The sequence below is a fragment of the Epinephelus moara genome, chromosome 4, assembly GCF_006386435.1.
Source record: "Epinephelus moara isolate mb chromosome 4, YSFRI_EMoa_1.0, whole genome shotgun sequence".
NCBI lineage: Eukaryota > Metazoa > Chordata > Actinopteri > Perciformes > Serranidae > Epinephelus > Epinephelus moara.
Genome location: NC_065509.1, coordinates 35,975,897 through 35,990,775, shown reverse-complemented (window position 1 = coordinate 35,990,775; position 14,879 = coordinate 35,975,897). Strand labels below are relative to the sequence as shown.

The 14,879-nt window shown below is 37.6% G+C and overlaps 2 protein-coding genes across 10 annotated transcripts in view; one reads left to right on the top strand and one right to left on the bottom strand.

Annotated features, from left to right (window-relative positions):
• Window positions 1–2,376, bottom strand: part of rapgef2b (Rap guanine nucleotide exchange factor 2b) — a 152,806-nt gene extending 150,430 nt beyond the window's left edge. For all 9 annotated transcript variants that reach the window (XM_050042457.1, XM_050042459.1, XM_050042464.1 and 6 more), the window contains exon 1: window positions 1,701–2,376. In XM_050042457.1, the coding sequence (XP_049898414.1) occupies window positions 1,701–1,769 (69 nt within the window). In that variant the 5' untranslated portion in view covers window positions 1,770–2,376. The remainder of the gene's footprint in view (window positions 1–1,700) is intronic.
• Window positions 2,377–5,398: 3,022 nt separating this feature from the next.
• LOC126389052 (uncharacterized protein C4orf45) lies at window positions 5,399–13,045 on the top strand. The gene is made up of 4 exons (XM_050042482.1): window positions 5,399–5,553; window positions 7,617–7,846; window positions 8,210–8,268; window positions 12,797–13,045. Exons 1-4 carry the CDS (start codon window positions 5,490–5,492, stop codon window positions 12,858–12,860), a joined length of 417 nt encoding a protein of 138 aa, XP_049898439.1. The 5' UTR covers window positions 5,399–5,489; the 3' UTR covers window positions 12,861–13,045.
• The last annotated feature ends 1,834 nt before the right edge of the window (window positions 13,046–14,879 follow it).

Genomic DNA, 14,879 nt, shown 5'->3' with positions numbered 1-14,879 from the left:
AATTTCCCCTCACATATTCTTGTCAGGTTAGGAAAGTCTCAGAAATAGCATTCAGACGGAGCACTGAAAACCAATGTGATGTCAGGTCTTTCAGGTGGGTTAGCAGGATGACACAGGTGTTAGACGGCCAGCTTTGAATCATTCTCACTTCCATATCAGCACTGACAAGCAATTTTAATACTCGGCAGCTATCATTTAAAGGACCATATCATCAAAACTACCAGCAACTAATTCAAACTGAGTAAATTCACTGATTTTGTGGGCAGCAGAACAAAAATAAGACAACAACAGCTGAGCAAAACAGGAGCAGTTTGTGGATTAATCATTAACAGATCGACAGAAAATTAATTGGCAAATGTTTTGATAAAAGATTAATAGCTGCAGTCAAAGCAAAAACACAAAAAAATATAAGGATTTAGACTGTTGGAAGACACTATCATGGACTGAATTAAGTCTTCACAGGCATTTTTGATATATTTTCCTATTTCATGGATAAAACGATGAAACAATTAATCCAGAAAACCACATCCAGACTCATCAATAATGAAACAACCATTAGTTGCAGCCTTAATATAAACTACTAATGCTCCAGTCTTATACGAGCATTGCTGCCACTGATGCCAACCAAACAGTCTTTGTTTCCATAACCATCACGGCATCTATCACTTGTACAAATTACAGCCTGCATAAAGCTGTAAAGACCTTGGGCTTGTACAGTTAACAAGCCGTCGATGACACCATAATTGTTTCCCCAATGTCAGACACCCCGGGCAGACGGCGGTGCCACTGACTGTAGCCCCACTGGTTTAAGTGGTGGCCTATTGATTGTCCATTGTGTGTAAAAGCTGCATCCATTTGCAGTGGGAGCAGTGCGCAAATGAAAAGATGCCATCCTCGCAGCCAAACTGGATTTATTGCGTGTATCTGCAGAGCATAACTGGTATTATCTGAAGCCATGTGAGCTTGGGTGTGAGTGTGTGTGGCTAGAGGATAATAACCACAGCCCATAGGATTTGCATGTGCAGGAGACATACAACTCCTCACCTCCCAGAGGAGGCTACTGGTATGGATCAGGTGATACTGGGGTGATATTGTGCAGTGACAGCACTGAGCTTGACCATTAGAGGGTCCAGTGAAGCCCTAAATCATGGCAAAGATGGGAAAAACTAAGGGAGAATAATGCAGGGCCTAACATAGAAGCATTGATCATTGAGTTGTGTTTCAGTGTGCCAAACATGACTGGAAAATTTAAAAAATAAAGAGGAATAATATCTGTTTTAGTAGGCTAACACTAGGGTAGGATTAGCCTCCATATGCCTCATCTTTCTACCCTATTTTAATGTGTCTCTGCAAAATGCAAAACTCAGTTTAGCCTTTGCAAAATGCACGTCTTGAATGTAAAAGCAGGGTGCACAAATAGATGCTGGTTTAAGTTAGACTCCCACCAAGGCTGCAGGCTCCTGTTATGTTAAGTAGCCTTGATTATCTGTGCTGATAGAGGGCTTAGCGGGATGTAGCCATACCTAACACTGGAACAAGCTGAATGGCAACAGTTGCACACACTTCTCTGTTGCACTTCATGATGTTACAATGTAGAGTATGCTGCAATGTTACACTGAAGCAACTGAGTGGCAAACACAGCAGATAAGAGCACTTTTAAAATGCAGATTGCACTGGAATAATAAATTATTTCTTCTGACCTGTTGCGTCCTTTCAGCCGGATTCATCATCACAGCCTGCCGAAAGCTGTTATCCACATAAGACGCCATTGTTTTGGAAGACGCCGTCTGGAGGATACTGAATTCCTTATCCTAAATTAATGTTAAGAATATCCAGCTCCACGGATATAAACAAAAGAAGCCCCCCTTGGTGTCTTGCTTTATTCTTGTCGCCTGTGGTCCGATGCTAGCGGATAAGCTGGGAGTGCCCGGAGCCAGGCCACGACTGGAGCCAGACAGCCGAGCAGTCTCCTCGGGGGTGTCTGTCTTTCTGTTGCCCGAGCCCGAAACCGGCTGCCAACCACCGGGTCCCGCCGAGAGGAAACTTCTTGTAAAAAGCTTGGCTCAAACTGTCTCGTCGGAGTTATTTCTTTATGGTGAAAAATGTCCCTTTATTCAAGGCAGCGTTCATCAAAGCCATTCCTTGTCTCTTCAGCATTCTGCTAGCGACGGAAAGAAATTACATGCAGGAGCCCAGCAAACACAAAAAAGTAAGCTAGCGGCTAACGGCTATCCCGTCAACAACAACCTGGCGTCCATTATGAGAGGTAGAGCCGAGTACACTCACTGAGGAAATTCAGTATATTAACATTTTTAATAGGTCTAAAAGTGGAGATAGGTCCGCCGCCGCTGTGCTCTGTTGTATGCCACCATGGTGACTGACACAGCAGGGTGAAGTCGGCCATAGTTAACGGCCGCACTTCCGGTATCGGCTTTCAAAATAAAACTCCAGCGTGTTCGTTGATACAAGGAGACAATGAAGGCAGGGAGGGGTCTGTGGAAAATTAACATAGATCGTACCACATTGATTTAGCTGTGCATCATTATAAAGATGAAATGAAACCCAAGGACACATGCTAATTATAGGTTACAGTACACGACAGGAACTGAACTGTACCATATCATTCCATGCATCACGACGCACCATTAATATACCCTAACTCAGTATCTATTTTACTTAATTCCCATGATTAATTTGCTTATTTGTTTTCGCGTCACAGACTTTGATGCTTATATTAATCTATTATTTTTGCTTGTTCCTAATCGTCAATTTTACCGTCTTATTTTGAAGGCCAAATCCCTCCATTTCCTGTCTACCTGTTGCAAACTGCGCCTGACTTGACAGAGATCCACTCACAAGGGGCGGCTCATGGGCGAGTCCATTTAACAAAAAAGAAAAAGAAAAAAGAAAAAAGTGGGAATAGGAAGAGGAGGACAATGTTACAAAGTGATGCTTTAGGACCATCTAGTGACGTAATGTGGTAATGCACATTTAGATGGGTGCGCACACGCAGGGTGTGATCATGAATATTACAAAAACCTGGTTATCCTTAATCAAATTATTAAGATAGGATGAAATGAATTAATTGATTAATGATTTTTATTTTGGTTACATGCACCTGGAGAAACAAAGATTATCCCACACGGATTTTCTCACAATTAATAACCGAAAAAAAGAATAAGCTGAAGCTCCAGGCTTATTTTTGCCTATCCTATATTAACCAACAAAAAACATGTGAAGAAGGAAACAAGCAACGAAAGAAGAAATGACCCCAAAAAAAATAGCAAGAAATGAGTGAAAAGCTAAAAAATAAAAACAAGAAAATTAGTTTAAAAAAAATTAATAAAAGTGTTTAAAACAAACAAACAAGGAAATGACCTGGAAAGAGTGTCCCTATTTAAAGAAAAAAAAAAAAAAATTCTAAATCGATTAATTTTTTTGTAATTTTTGGGACATTTCTAAACAAGTTGCTCGTTGCCTTTTCCCCCATGTTTTTTAAAGAAATTGCACCACTTTGCTCAGGGTTCAAAGGTTTAAATACATTATACTCTAAATTATAATCCACAATAATTCTGGAGTCCTGCCATGCCTTTATTAATACGGTGAGGTTTATCATCCAGTAGGGCTCTGACAGACTTTTGCTTTTATATTTCCCCTATGCACATATCACATACATGTATGTCATTGTCTGTCGTACAAATTATGCACCTGTACTTTTTTGTGTGATTATAATGTGAAGTGGATAATTATTACTTTTGCTTTTGCTAAGTAATGGGTTCATATGTTGTTGTGGATATTTGTGTTGTCATCTTTTTATGTTTATGTTTAGATCATTTCTGAATATAATGTGTACAAATGTGATATACAGCTGGAAAAGAAGGAACATGTATAGATTATATTGTTGTTGATGGAAACTAAATGAAAACTAAGTAAAAAAATCCACAATTCTTTTGCATTTTGATAATTTTACATTATAATCTGTAATCAATTTGCATTTTGAGGCTTTTTTAAACTCAGAGAGCTACATGATTTCAAATCAGTCCCCTCTATAGTTCGACTCCCAAAACTGAAACAAATCTGTATGTTACATTAGATTACACCTTACATGTTTCATAAATAAACAACCCTCTTAAAGTATAATTTCTATCTCTTAATTTAAAAGAATTGAATACAGACAGGAAGGTTTCTGTTCACAACTCGAAAAAGTATTTCCAATGTTTTTAAAGACACAATTTCTGGAATTTTTAAGGCTGATAAGTAGATTCCCGATAACTAGCTTTATGTATTATTCTGAGGGCTCTTTACTGAAGTTTAATTGGAGGATCTATATTTGTTTTGTATGCATTTCCCCAAATTTCAGCACAGTAGGACATATACAAAAAGTTTGTTTCATTCACTCTCTCAGTTTCAGTTTTATGTCACAATAAGCCCTGAGGCAAACCACTTTTCAACATGATCAATTCCCTTTGTACTGTTTTGATAACTCTTTCATTTCATTGCCAAAGAAAAAAATAAAAATAAACAAAATATAAATGTACCGCAGCAATATTAACAGATTATGTTAAAGAACACAAAAAAATGCAGAGTTAAGTTGATGATAATTCATTTTTATGTTATCATGTGAGAGTCACCTATAAAGCAGCACTGAATTTACAAGCAAACTTCAAACTGAGGAATTTGCTTTTTCAGGTGTAGTTCACTATTAATGCACAATTATGGCAGACCTTTGTTTTTTTGGAAAAGTCATTCCAAATTCAGTTAATTGGGGCTGCAATAATCACTATAAAACTCCACAAGATCCTGCGGGGACTGACCAATACACCCAGTGTCTGCATAGGGCGTTAATATGTAAGATAAGCTGTGCTAAGATAAGATAAGATAAGATATAAGACTTCATTGATTTCAGAGGAAATTCACACTCGCATTACAGCAGCTCAGAAAGAGGCTAACAAATGAGAAAAAAGATAAAGAACTCTTGAATGAAATAAATAGATACATACATAAAAAATATATTCCGATACCTTAGACTATATAAGTGAATTATGGAAGCAGCTGTGCATTTAAGCATGTAGATACAGGTATAAATAATAAGTACAACATCCAAAATAATATAACAATATAAATGTTATACTGTTGAAGTTGTGACTCTATTTATAAAGCAGTTCATAAAATGAGGTACTGTAATTTTACCACAGTATTATAATGATATTATTTCTGACTTTATATTGATTGATTTAATTCAGTAATGTGGGATAAATCCAGATTAAAAGTGATATGTAGTCAACATGCTTCAGTAGCAGAACATTCCCTGTTTTTAAAATGTAACTAGGACACAACCACTGACGCCATGACAACCAGTGGTTGCATGACAACCAAGCATGACCCCATGGACAGAGCAGACCGCTGGGCTCAAGTTATCACCCAAGGGGGCCCATTATATCAGTGTATCTAACCTGCAACTAATGCAAACATAACAGTGGAGGAAAAAAATGATGCAAAAGAGTGAAGCAGCTGCAGGACAGCCACAGTGCGGACAGAGGATGATTTTTACAGGTAGGAGAAACAAAGAGAGACTCTCTGTCTGTTTATTTACTCCTTCTGGTAATTTTTTTTTTCTTTAAAATGTTGTACATGTACAGTTTATAAAAATTATTATTTTAACATGATTTTTTTAGTCACAAGTATGTACAGATCATTAAATGTTAGATTCAGTGCTAAAACTTGAGGCAAAGCTGATGCAATATAAAAGGACATACAATTTTTAAAAGCACCAGAGGCAGTAAAGACATATTTCCATATAGAGCAACACTGCAACATTAGCAGGACACATTGTCAGCAGCAGCAGAAAATAATTTAATGCTCACATGTGTATGTATTAATCATCCATTGAATGTACCTCTATTGAGTAATTCAACTAAGTGCAATCCTGGAAGCAGAATTTGCTCTAAAAGTATAATATGGTGTTGTCATTATCGCAGCTAATTGGTGGGAAGTTACATTGTCCGATTGCGATGACCCAGTTTCCTGTGGGATTATCATAAAGAGCCTAAAACATTTCATAGCTATGTATTGCCTAAGCAAATATCACTGTCATTGGAAACATGATAGCACTGTTAACAGGGCCAAAAGTGAGTTAACATACCATATGTGTACCTGTGTGCCTGTGTGAGTTTCTGTAATATAGTATATATTTTGTATACATCAGGGCGTATCAGTGTTCATGTAGATGTGCATTCATGCATTAGACAGCTTAAAGCGTGATGTGCAAACATATCTTTCTTTCATGTCTAAGAATAATTAATATATGTTTCTTGTATGCATGAATGGATTATTGAGGAGGCCTACCGGGCACAGGCCCAGGGGTCCATAAGTGTCGGGGCCCCCTCTCGCCTTCACCTGCATAATATCCCTCACATTAACACAAACCAACCTGAAAAAAGACTCAATATGACCACAAACGATGCAAATGAACTACAAAGAGACACAAGTTAACTACAAAAAGAGTAAAACAATCACAAAGGGGCACAATATGACCACGAGATATAAAACAACCTAAAAACACACAAAGGTACCCCAAAGAGGCGCAAAACGACCACAGAGAGATATAAAACAACCTAAAAAGACACAAAGGTACCCCAAAGAGGCGCAAAACAACCACAGAGAGATATAAAACAACCTAAAAAGACACAAAAGTACCCCAAAGAGGCGCAAAACAACCACAGAGAGATATAAAACAACCTAAAAAGACACAAAAGTACCCCAAAGAGTCACACAACCACCACAAAAAGATGCAAAATAACTACAGAGACACAAAACAACTAAAAAAAGACACAAAAGTACCCAAAAGAGGTACGAAATGACCACAAAGAGATAAAAAACAACCTAAAAAGACACAAAGGAATCCCAAAGAGGTACGAAATGACCACAAAGAGATAAAAAACAACCTAAAAAGACTCAAAGTTACCCCAAAGAGGCACAAAATGACTTCAGAGATCCAAAATAACTACAAAGACACATAAAACAGCGCAAAAACCCACAGAATTACCCTAAAGAAGCACAAAACTACCACTAAGAGATATAAAACAATGTAAAAAGACACAAAGTTACCCCACAGAGGCGCAAAACGACCACAAAGAGATAAAAAACAACCTAAAAAGACACAAAAGTACCCCAAAGAGCCACAAAACCACCACAGAGAGATGCAAAGTAACTCCAAAGGGACACAAAACAACCACAAAGAGATATAAAACCACCACAAAGTCTGCATGTCTTGCTCCTGTGTAGGAGAGGTGGTGGTGTCTTTTGCATATTGTTGCCCAGGGGCCCATTATCTCATAATCCACCCATGCCTTCATGTAACTGTTATTGAATTCTTTAAAAGGAGGAGAATACATGTTCTGAAAGACATCGATCCTTTACCTTGTCTCTTGAAAGATAATTAGTTGTAACAAATCACCCTGGGCTGAATGTTTAACATATCTATTAGTTTCTTTCTTTCATCTTATTAACTTCTTTATACACCTGTGCCTGTAGAATCTTAGTTGCCAGTGAAGGATTCAGGTCCATTTGGGTATTTGTTTATCTTCCTTTCTCACATGTCCACTGACTCTAACAAGGCCCAGATGGAATCGGAGACTACCGGCCGAGATCAAATTATTTCCCTCGGTACATCGGTGCAGGCGCCTCATCACCTGAGGCCACAGGTGACCTCGGTTACTTGTGCCAAGCCGCACCACATGCACCTCCTCCTTTGCCCAGACAGAGCTGGGTAGGGGAGGTTGGCTGGGGCTGGCAGTGTAACCAGCTGTTGAACAGCGGGGTGCTGCTCAGCAACATGCAAATTAAGGTACGGCTAAAATCCACTGTGTGCGTCTTATGCAAATGAGGATGCAGAAGTATTATCCTTCAGCTATTGTGCCACAAGGTTACACTGAGCATGACTCCAAGATGTGGTTGGATATGATGCAATATGCAGGGGTTTCATCAGTTTTGGGATAAACAGAAGCACAGTTTGTTCAGCCTGGATCAGATTTTTGTGAATTTTGTTCATCTTATATTTTTTAATATTTTGTTAGGTAAACATAATACACAATTTGTTGGGTAATAAATAGTTTTGTTTGGTAAGTGTTGAGCCGAGACATCATAAATATTGACTTCATCCTGTATAAATGAAAGAAAAAAGCTGAACTGAGTCCTCCTCCTCTGACAGAAGACGGATATACGGACAGCGTTGGAGGACAGAGTGACTCAGAGGTTCCAGAACAAACAGTAAGACAGTATTTGCAACCCTCACGTTGGACACGTTGATTCAGAATCGTATTACGTGTGTGTATGTGTGTGTGTGTGTGTAGTGTCAAATGGATAAGTGAGAACATCTCAGGTTTGCACAGTGCTGAGTGACTGCATTGTAGGTTACCTGGGTCCCCCATCCATAATGCAACACTTCCACTTTTGCAGGAACACACACCGCCTCAAGCTGTAGATAAGCAATCAGCCACACAGACACAGACACACCACTGACACAAATACTAACCAAAACAGGTTTATCTTTGACCTTATTAACAGTTTCCTGAAATAAGTTTAAGTTTAAGTTTATTTCCTTTATTAATCCCCCTGAGGGGAAATTCAATGTTTTCACTCTTGCTTGTCAGTTACACACAGGTCCGAAAGACACACACATGCACAAACAGGACCTATACATGCACATATTGGAGGGTTAGGGTTAAATAACACATTATTAATGACCAACTACTCCTTAAACATGATGTAACTGTGACTATGTGATGAACATTTCATTCCCAATGGGACCTTATATTTTGTTCAGCAACACTTGATGCAATAGAAACTCAATAGGAGGTTGTGGCTCTGTTTAGCTTAGCTGATCCTGATGAGCTGAGTTTGAGATGTCCCAAATAGGCCACGGTACAAAGGATAAACCCTTTTAATACTGGTAACAACATAGCCTTTCCTCTGGCACCATCCTCAGACCAAACCTTACAAATCTTTGTGATAAGGATTTAAGATAAGGAAAGATAATCCCTTATTCATCCCACAGACATTTGCAACATCACAGCAACAAAGGGAGAGTGCAAAAAGGAAGCATCAGTAGAAAAAATAAAGTGCAAGCAAATGGTATAAAAAGACAAAGCAATATAAAAAGGAAGCATCAAAAGAAGCAGAATATAATAAAGAGACAGAATGAAAGTGATTTCACATTATTGACTGATAGAAGTATAGATATTGCATAGTTTAACAGTACTGATATTGCAGTGAGTGATTGATTGTAAGCAGTACACAATAATAAATAGACAAGCTGAGTAGCATAATTTACATTATTGCATCTATCAGTGTAGATATTTCGCAGTTAGTATATACAGATACAGATATTGCTCATGAGTGATGATTGAATATCCATGTTTTTTATATCAAGGAATAGAAAGAACTGATGGGGGAAAACTAAAAGCAAAAACCTTGATGAATGAGTAGAGAAATATAACAAATGCAGGTGCCTCCATGCAGGGCACAGGGGGTTAATGAACTGCATAAGATACATCAAAATTATATAATTAATAAACTTCAGTCACCAGATTGCACTCTCCACCAATAGGGCTGCAGCTTTCAGTGTTGAAACCTGAGCAATGAGCAACAAAAGAAGAAATGACCCACAAAAATTTGTGAGAAATTAGTAAAAAGAGAAAATTAAAAACAAGAAAATTAGTTAAAAAAAGAGAAGCTGAAAACAAACAAGGAAAAGTGCTTAAAAATTACAATAATTCTGTATAATTATTTTAATGATGTAATAATAATTCTAAACATAAGTTTTCACTAGCTTTTTTCATTTTTCCCTATTTTTTTAAATAATTATTTTATAAAATTTTAGCAATTTTTTTTACCCATGTTTTTGAAAGAAATCGCACCAATTTGCTCAGAGTTCAAAGGTTTAAATACAAGCAGCACAAGAAAATTGATGGTTTCAAGCTTCAGGTTCCAAAAAATTCGTCTGTTTATTATTTTCTCAAGTGATAAATTAGTTGTTTAGTCTATAAAAATGTCAGTGTGTGCTTCCCAAAGCCTCAAATGTCTTGTTTTATCCACACAAAAATATTTAGTTTGCCATCATAGAGGAGTAAAGACACCAGAAAATGTTCACATTTACAAAGCTGGAGGCAGATAATTTTGACTTTTTTTAAGAAACAAACCACTTACACCGATTCAATAATTATCAACTTAGTTGGTGCTCAATTGAATAGTTGACAACTGATTAATTATTGCAGCTCGAGCCACCACCATGTTAAAAACACCAAAAGAGAGAATATCTTTTATAATGCATCAAGCAGCTGTAGCTAGAATTTGAGAAATACTGCAGCAGAATATAACCCTTCAAACATCAAATACATTTTGGATAAACCACACAACCAAATCAGTTTGTTGTTAATTTGTTAATTGCCCAAGACAGTCAAATTTGAAGGTATTCATTTGAAAATAACATGTGGACGATACCGTACGATGCGATGTGATGCGATGTGATGCGATGCGATGCGATGCGATATATTTTGACTCGGACTCAGGAGCTGCACAAGTCTTGCTGTCTTACAATAATAGTCTAGAGGAAATGAAAAGCATACACCATAAAAAAAATGTACTACAAATAATTTAAAATGTTAACTCCTCTTTCAGATATATTCAAGACGTGACCTGTTTGCTCAGTGCTACTTAAGCTACAGCCTTTGTTGCATCTGTCCTGTAGAGTCCCAGAGACTTTAAGAATCCATGCTCAGGTGCATTGAAGCTGTTGTGGTGGTCCTGTGACAGCCCAACAACTCACAATACATTTTACTATCATGGTTTTTCCTTTAATTTGTCACTCTCCGTTTTTCATTCATTCAGTAATTTTGTTTTCTGGTCTCTAATGACTGTAACAGCCTCATGGGACCACTGTGAGGTTATGGAGTTTATTTTGTTGCTGGGAAGTGCACATTAATCTATGTCACTGTCTCAGTGTTAGCCAAACAGCCGGTTTGAAAGAGTCCAATCAACCATGTGACAAAAGCAAGAAAACCACAAAAAGACTCAAAATACAGTATGGGGAATGAACCAAATGGTATAACCATACAAGGAAGAAGCTGTCGCTGACAAGACAGTGATGCCAGCAGTGAAACAACACATTAACCATGGAGACACAAAAATATTGTGACAGGCTATAGCCGAGCAGAGAGCAGACAGACGAGCTTACAGAGGCTAGTTAGGATGTCACTTCTGGTTGTGTTTGAGTCAGGTTTCAAGATTACATAAGGAACTGTCTATATGAAATGAAAGCTCTGACAAAGTGTTATGTGAGTGTGAATTTGTCATCACGTTTATCAAATGGGCACAATTTTTTTTCGTTAAGGCTGCATTTTACATGAAGTATCTACTCACTGTTTAAATTATTCCTGAAACCTGGCACCTCTTAGCCTTCACAGGTGCATCAATATTAGGTGTGCAAAGTCATCAGTGGGCTGCATTGGACCCTTTGGTGGGCCAGTTCTGGCCTTCGGGGCCGTATGTTTGACACCCCTGGTCTAAGTGGACATTTGTGCCAAATTTGAAGGAATTCCCTAAAGGCATTCTTGAGATATTGTGGTCACAAGAATGGAACAAATGGACAGACAACCCTAACACATAGTGCCTCCAGCCACTGCTATGGCTGGTGCAGAGGCATAACAACTATATATGTTGGAAAGCTTTGATAAAGTCCAAGCTATACATTCTTTTTTAAAGGTCAGGCTACCAGAGAAAAAGAAGAGATACTGCAAAGATAACACGTGTTAGTAAGTACTAACAGGGCTCAGATATGGTCTGATGGAGCAGGGAAGAAAACAAAAAGAACATCTATTTTTAAAGACAATTGTCTCACATGCTATGCAAACACAGCAAGCAGCATGTTAAAATGCAGAGTGCAGAACACAACAAATCACCCTCATAACCACGGACAAGAAAGGGATTCAAGCCAACCAGTCTCGCCTTACTTTGCGCCCAGATAATGTAACATCTGACAGGCAAAAGAGGAGATGGACACACCCTAAATGCACTTGTGCCATGCCCTTTATAGTAATAAATAACAATAATTTTATTTGTATAACATGTATATAAGGAAGGTTACAAAGTGCTTCACAAAGTGCATGACAATAAGACAACAACAACAATACAATATTTTAAAAGACTGTTAAGAGCCAAGAAAAATAGTGTGTACAGTTACAAAGTTACAAATCAAAAAGTACAAATCAGGCCGTTTAGCTTTCCTATAAAAATTAGTTTTAAGCAATGATTTACAAATGTGCTAGCCAGGCAGAGAATTTCAAAGGCCTGGTCACCTTTAGTTACCAGCCTTGATCTAGGGACAACTAGTGAGCATAGGCTTCAGACCATCTGCTATAGATTGTTTAAATAGGGTCTCTTAAGTCTGCTAATTTATTCAATTATATTTTTTTCTGAACTGCACAAAGTTGTAAAACAGATTCTCCTAATTTAAATCATGAAACTAAATATATGGGAGCTTCAAAATGAAAAAGAATGACTTTCTTTAAGCAGTAAAAGAACATATTGAAATCCATACACTCTCAAACCAAGTCAGAAGGTTGTATAACCTTTGGAGACATTATGAAGGCAACAACTAACTGTCAAGTAAGTTCAATATGTGAGAGAACATTAAACAAATTAAAAACAACACACCCTGTAGGTACACATGTCGGTTGTTAATGTCAGTTGAATCGTGCCTGATTAATTTCCTCCACCGTCTCTATTTGTTTCCTCCCAGGAAGAACATGACGGATGACTCACTCCGAGTCAACACCAAGTTTCACAGAGACACTCAGAGCTAACAGCAGATGGCATTCTACTTCCCACGGCGGCTGCAGGACCTGACTGTTAACGAGCTGTGTCGAGTTTGATTAAACGTCTTTTAATGTCTGTACAGTGTTGACTTTTCAGCAGTTTTATTTTTCACACCTTTCAGCTTCAATGATTCAGACAGTGTTTTATAAAATAAAAATAATTTTGTGCAGTGTTAATATTCCTAACTGCTCTTCTCTCCTCGTCTCACCACCTTTTGGAGAGTTCCACTCAGGCAAAATCTTTTCAAACAAGGCCCCATTTTTAATGGACTATCTATACAGTCCATGGCATGATTATCTTTAGAATAACTTTTACAGCAAGAAATTCATCAAGGTTATTTGTGTTATGCACTCAGACTGCAAAACTGGATTTTCAAATTCTTTTTGAATTCATGTGACGTAAAGTACTTTTATTCGTCAAGTCTGAAATTCAATGGATTAGCCAGCTTATGTAACACACAAATAGTTTCTACATTGATTTTCCAATGTATAGTACATTTTTGTGATACATATATCACAATACATTGATGTTATAATAAATCATTATAACCTAACTGTAGTAGAGGATGTTATCCATTTTGCACTTGTGACACCGCTTACAATGACCCTGACAATCAATGTCCAGTAAAAAGAAAAATAACTTTCTACATAATGTGAATTTTATTTTCCACAAACAAGTTTTATTAAAGCCCACAATCGCATGCTTGTTTCGTACAAGGACATATGCTGTGAAATCACTGGTAATTAAGTAATAAGATATTATATTAACAGTAAAAATGTTATTACAGTATCATTCAGAACATTTTATTACATCATCAATCAAGTTCTTACATTATTCTTATCATTTTTTTTTTTACATGTTTAATCAAGTTAAGTGCTTATACTGTCAGGTGTTATTACATTTCAACCCAGTCACCAGAATAAATGCTAGCATTGTACTTTGTACGTTATTATATAGTGGCTATACTCAAACTTTCGTTTAACCAAAACTGTGGTTAATCTTTAGGCACAAAATGTACTTGGTCAACACACACTTTCGGTGACAAAAACGCTGCTGGAAAGGCAGCAACGGTTAGCTAAAAAACACCCGCTTTCTGTGGCACAAATGCTGCTAGAAATGCAGTGATATCTAACAGCGGGTGTTGTACTTGTTTGTCTCCAACAGTGGTCTGCAGCTTGCTTAAATGTCACGCCACCAACGATTTCCTCACCTTCCAAAAAACATCACATCAAAAAAGTCAGCTCATGTGCACGTAATCAGAACTACACCACTTCAGAAATGCTGTTAAGCTATGTATGAAACGTACAAATGTGATATATTCGTGGTTTGCAGAAACGTAGAATGCCAACATTTTCATCTGATGACTAGACTGTACATTTTCAGGAAATTATTGCGTGTTGCAGAGCAGGTTAGAGGTAGCACTGGCTGCTGATGCTGCATGGCGTTGACTTAAAACAGGTTTATGATAGAGAAGATAGCGAGGAGACATATAAGTTAAAGGTAAACAAGAACAGAGAAAATTAGTTGGATTTTTTTTTTCTTTTTGAATTTGGGTTGGATCAGCGGCTGTGTGTCGATGAACATGTTCAGGTTCCTTATTATTATCATGCACAAATTAATCACATAGATGCAGTCGAATATGTAGCCCCTATTTTAATGATTTTTATCGTTGACACAAGACAGGGGGAGGCAACCAGAGCCACCAGAGCCACTAGCAGCTCTTCAGCCCCTCTCCTGTGGCTCCATGTGGCTTTGACAAAACCATATATGGAAACGAATAACAGTAATTTATTTATTTACATTTTAATTGCCACTTATCATTGTTGTAGGCCTAAAGAAATTACCCCATTCTCCAGTGGTAAAAATGTGAAGCCTATACACCAAATAAAAATGTTTTAAAATTTTGTCAACTAAAATGTACGTCTACAACCTGGTGCCTTTTCCTCTAAGTTTTGCCAAACCTTAATAGCAGTGGCTAGTCTTGAGTCCCCAAACTAGCTATGGAT

Excerpts from the sequence above, each read along its gene's own strand:
- LOC126389052 (XM_050042482.1), top strand. The coding sequence starts at position 5,490 with ATGATGCAAAAGAGTGAAGCAGCTGCAGGACAGCCACAGTGCGGACAG. Across the intron at positions 7,847-8,209 it reads TCAGCAACATGCAAATTAAG|AAGACGGATATACGGACAGC; the intron begins GTACGGCTAAAA and ends CTCCTCTGACAG. Across the intron at positions 8,269-12,796 it reads CAGAGGTTCCAGAACAAACA|GAAGAACATGACGGATGACT; the intron begins GTAAGACAGTAT and ends GTTTCCTCCCAG.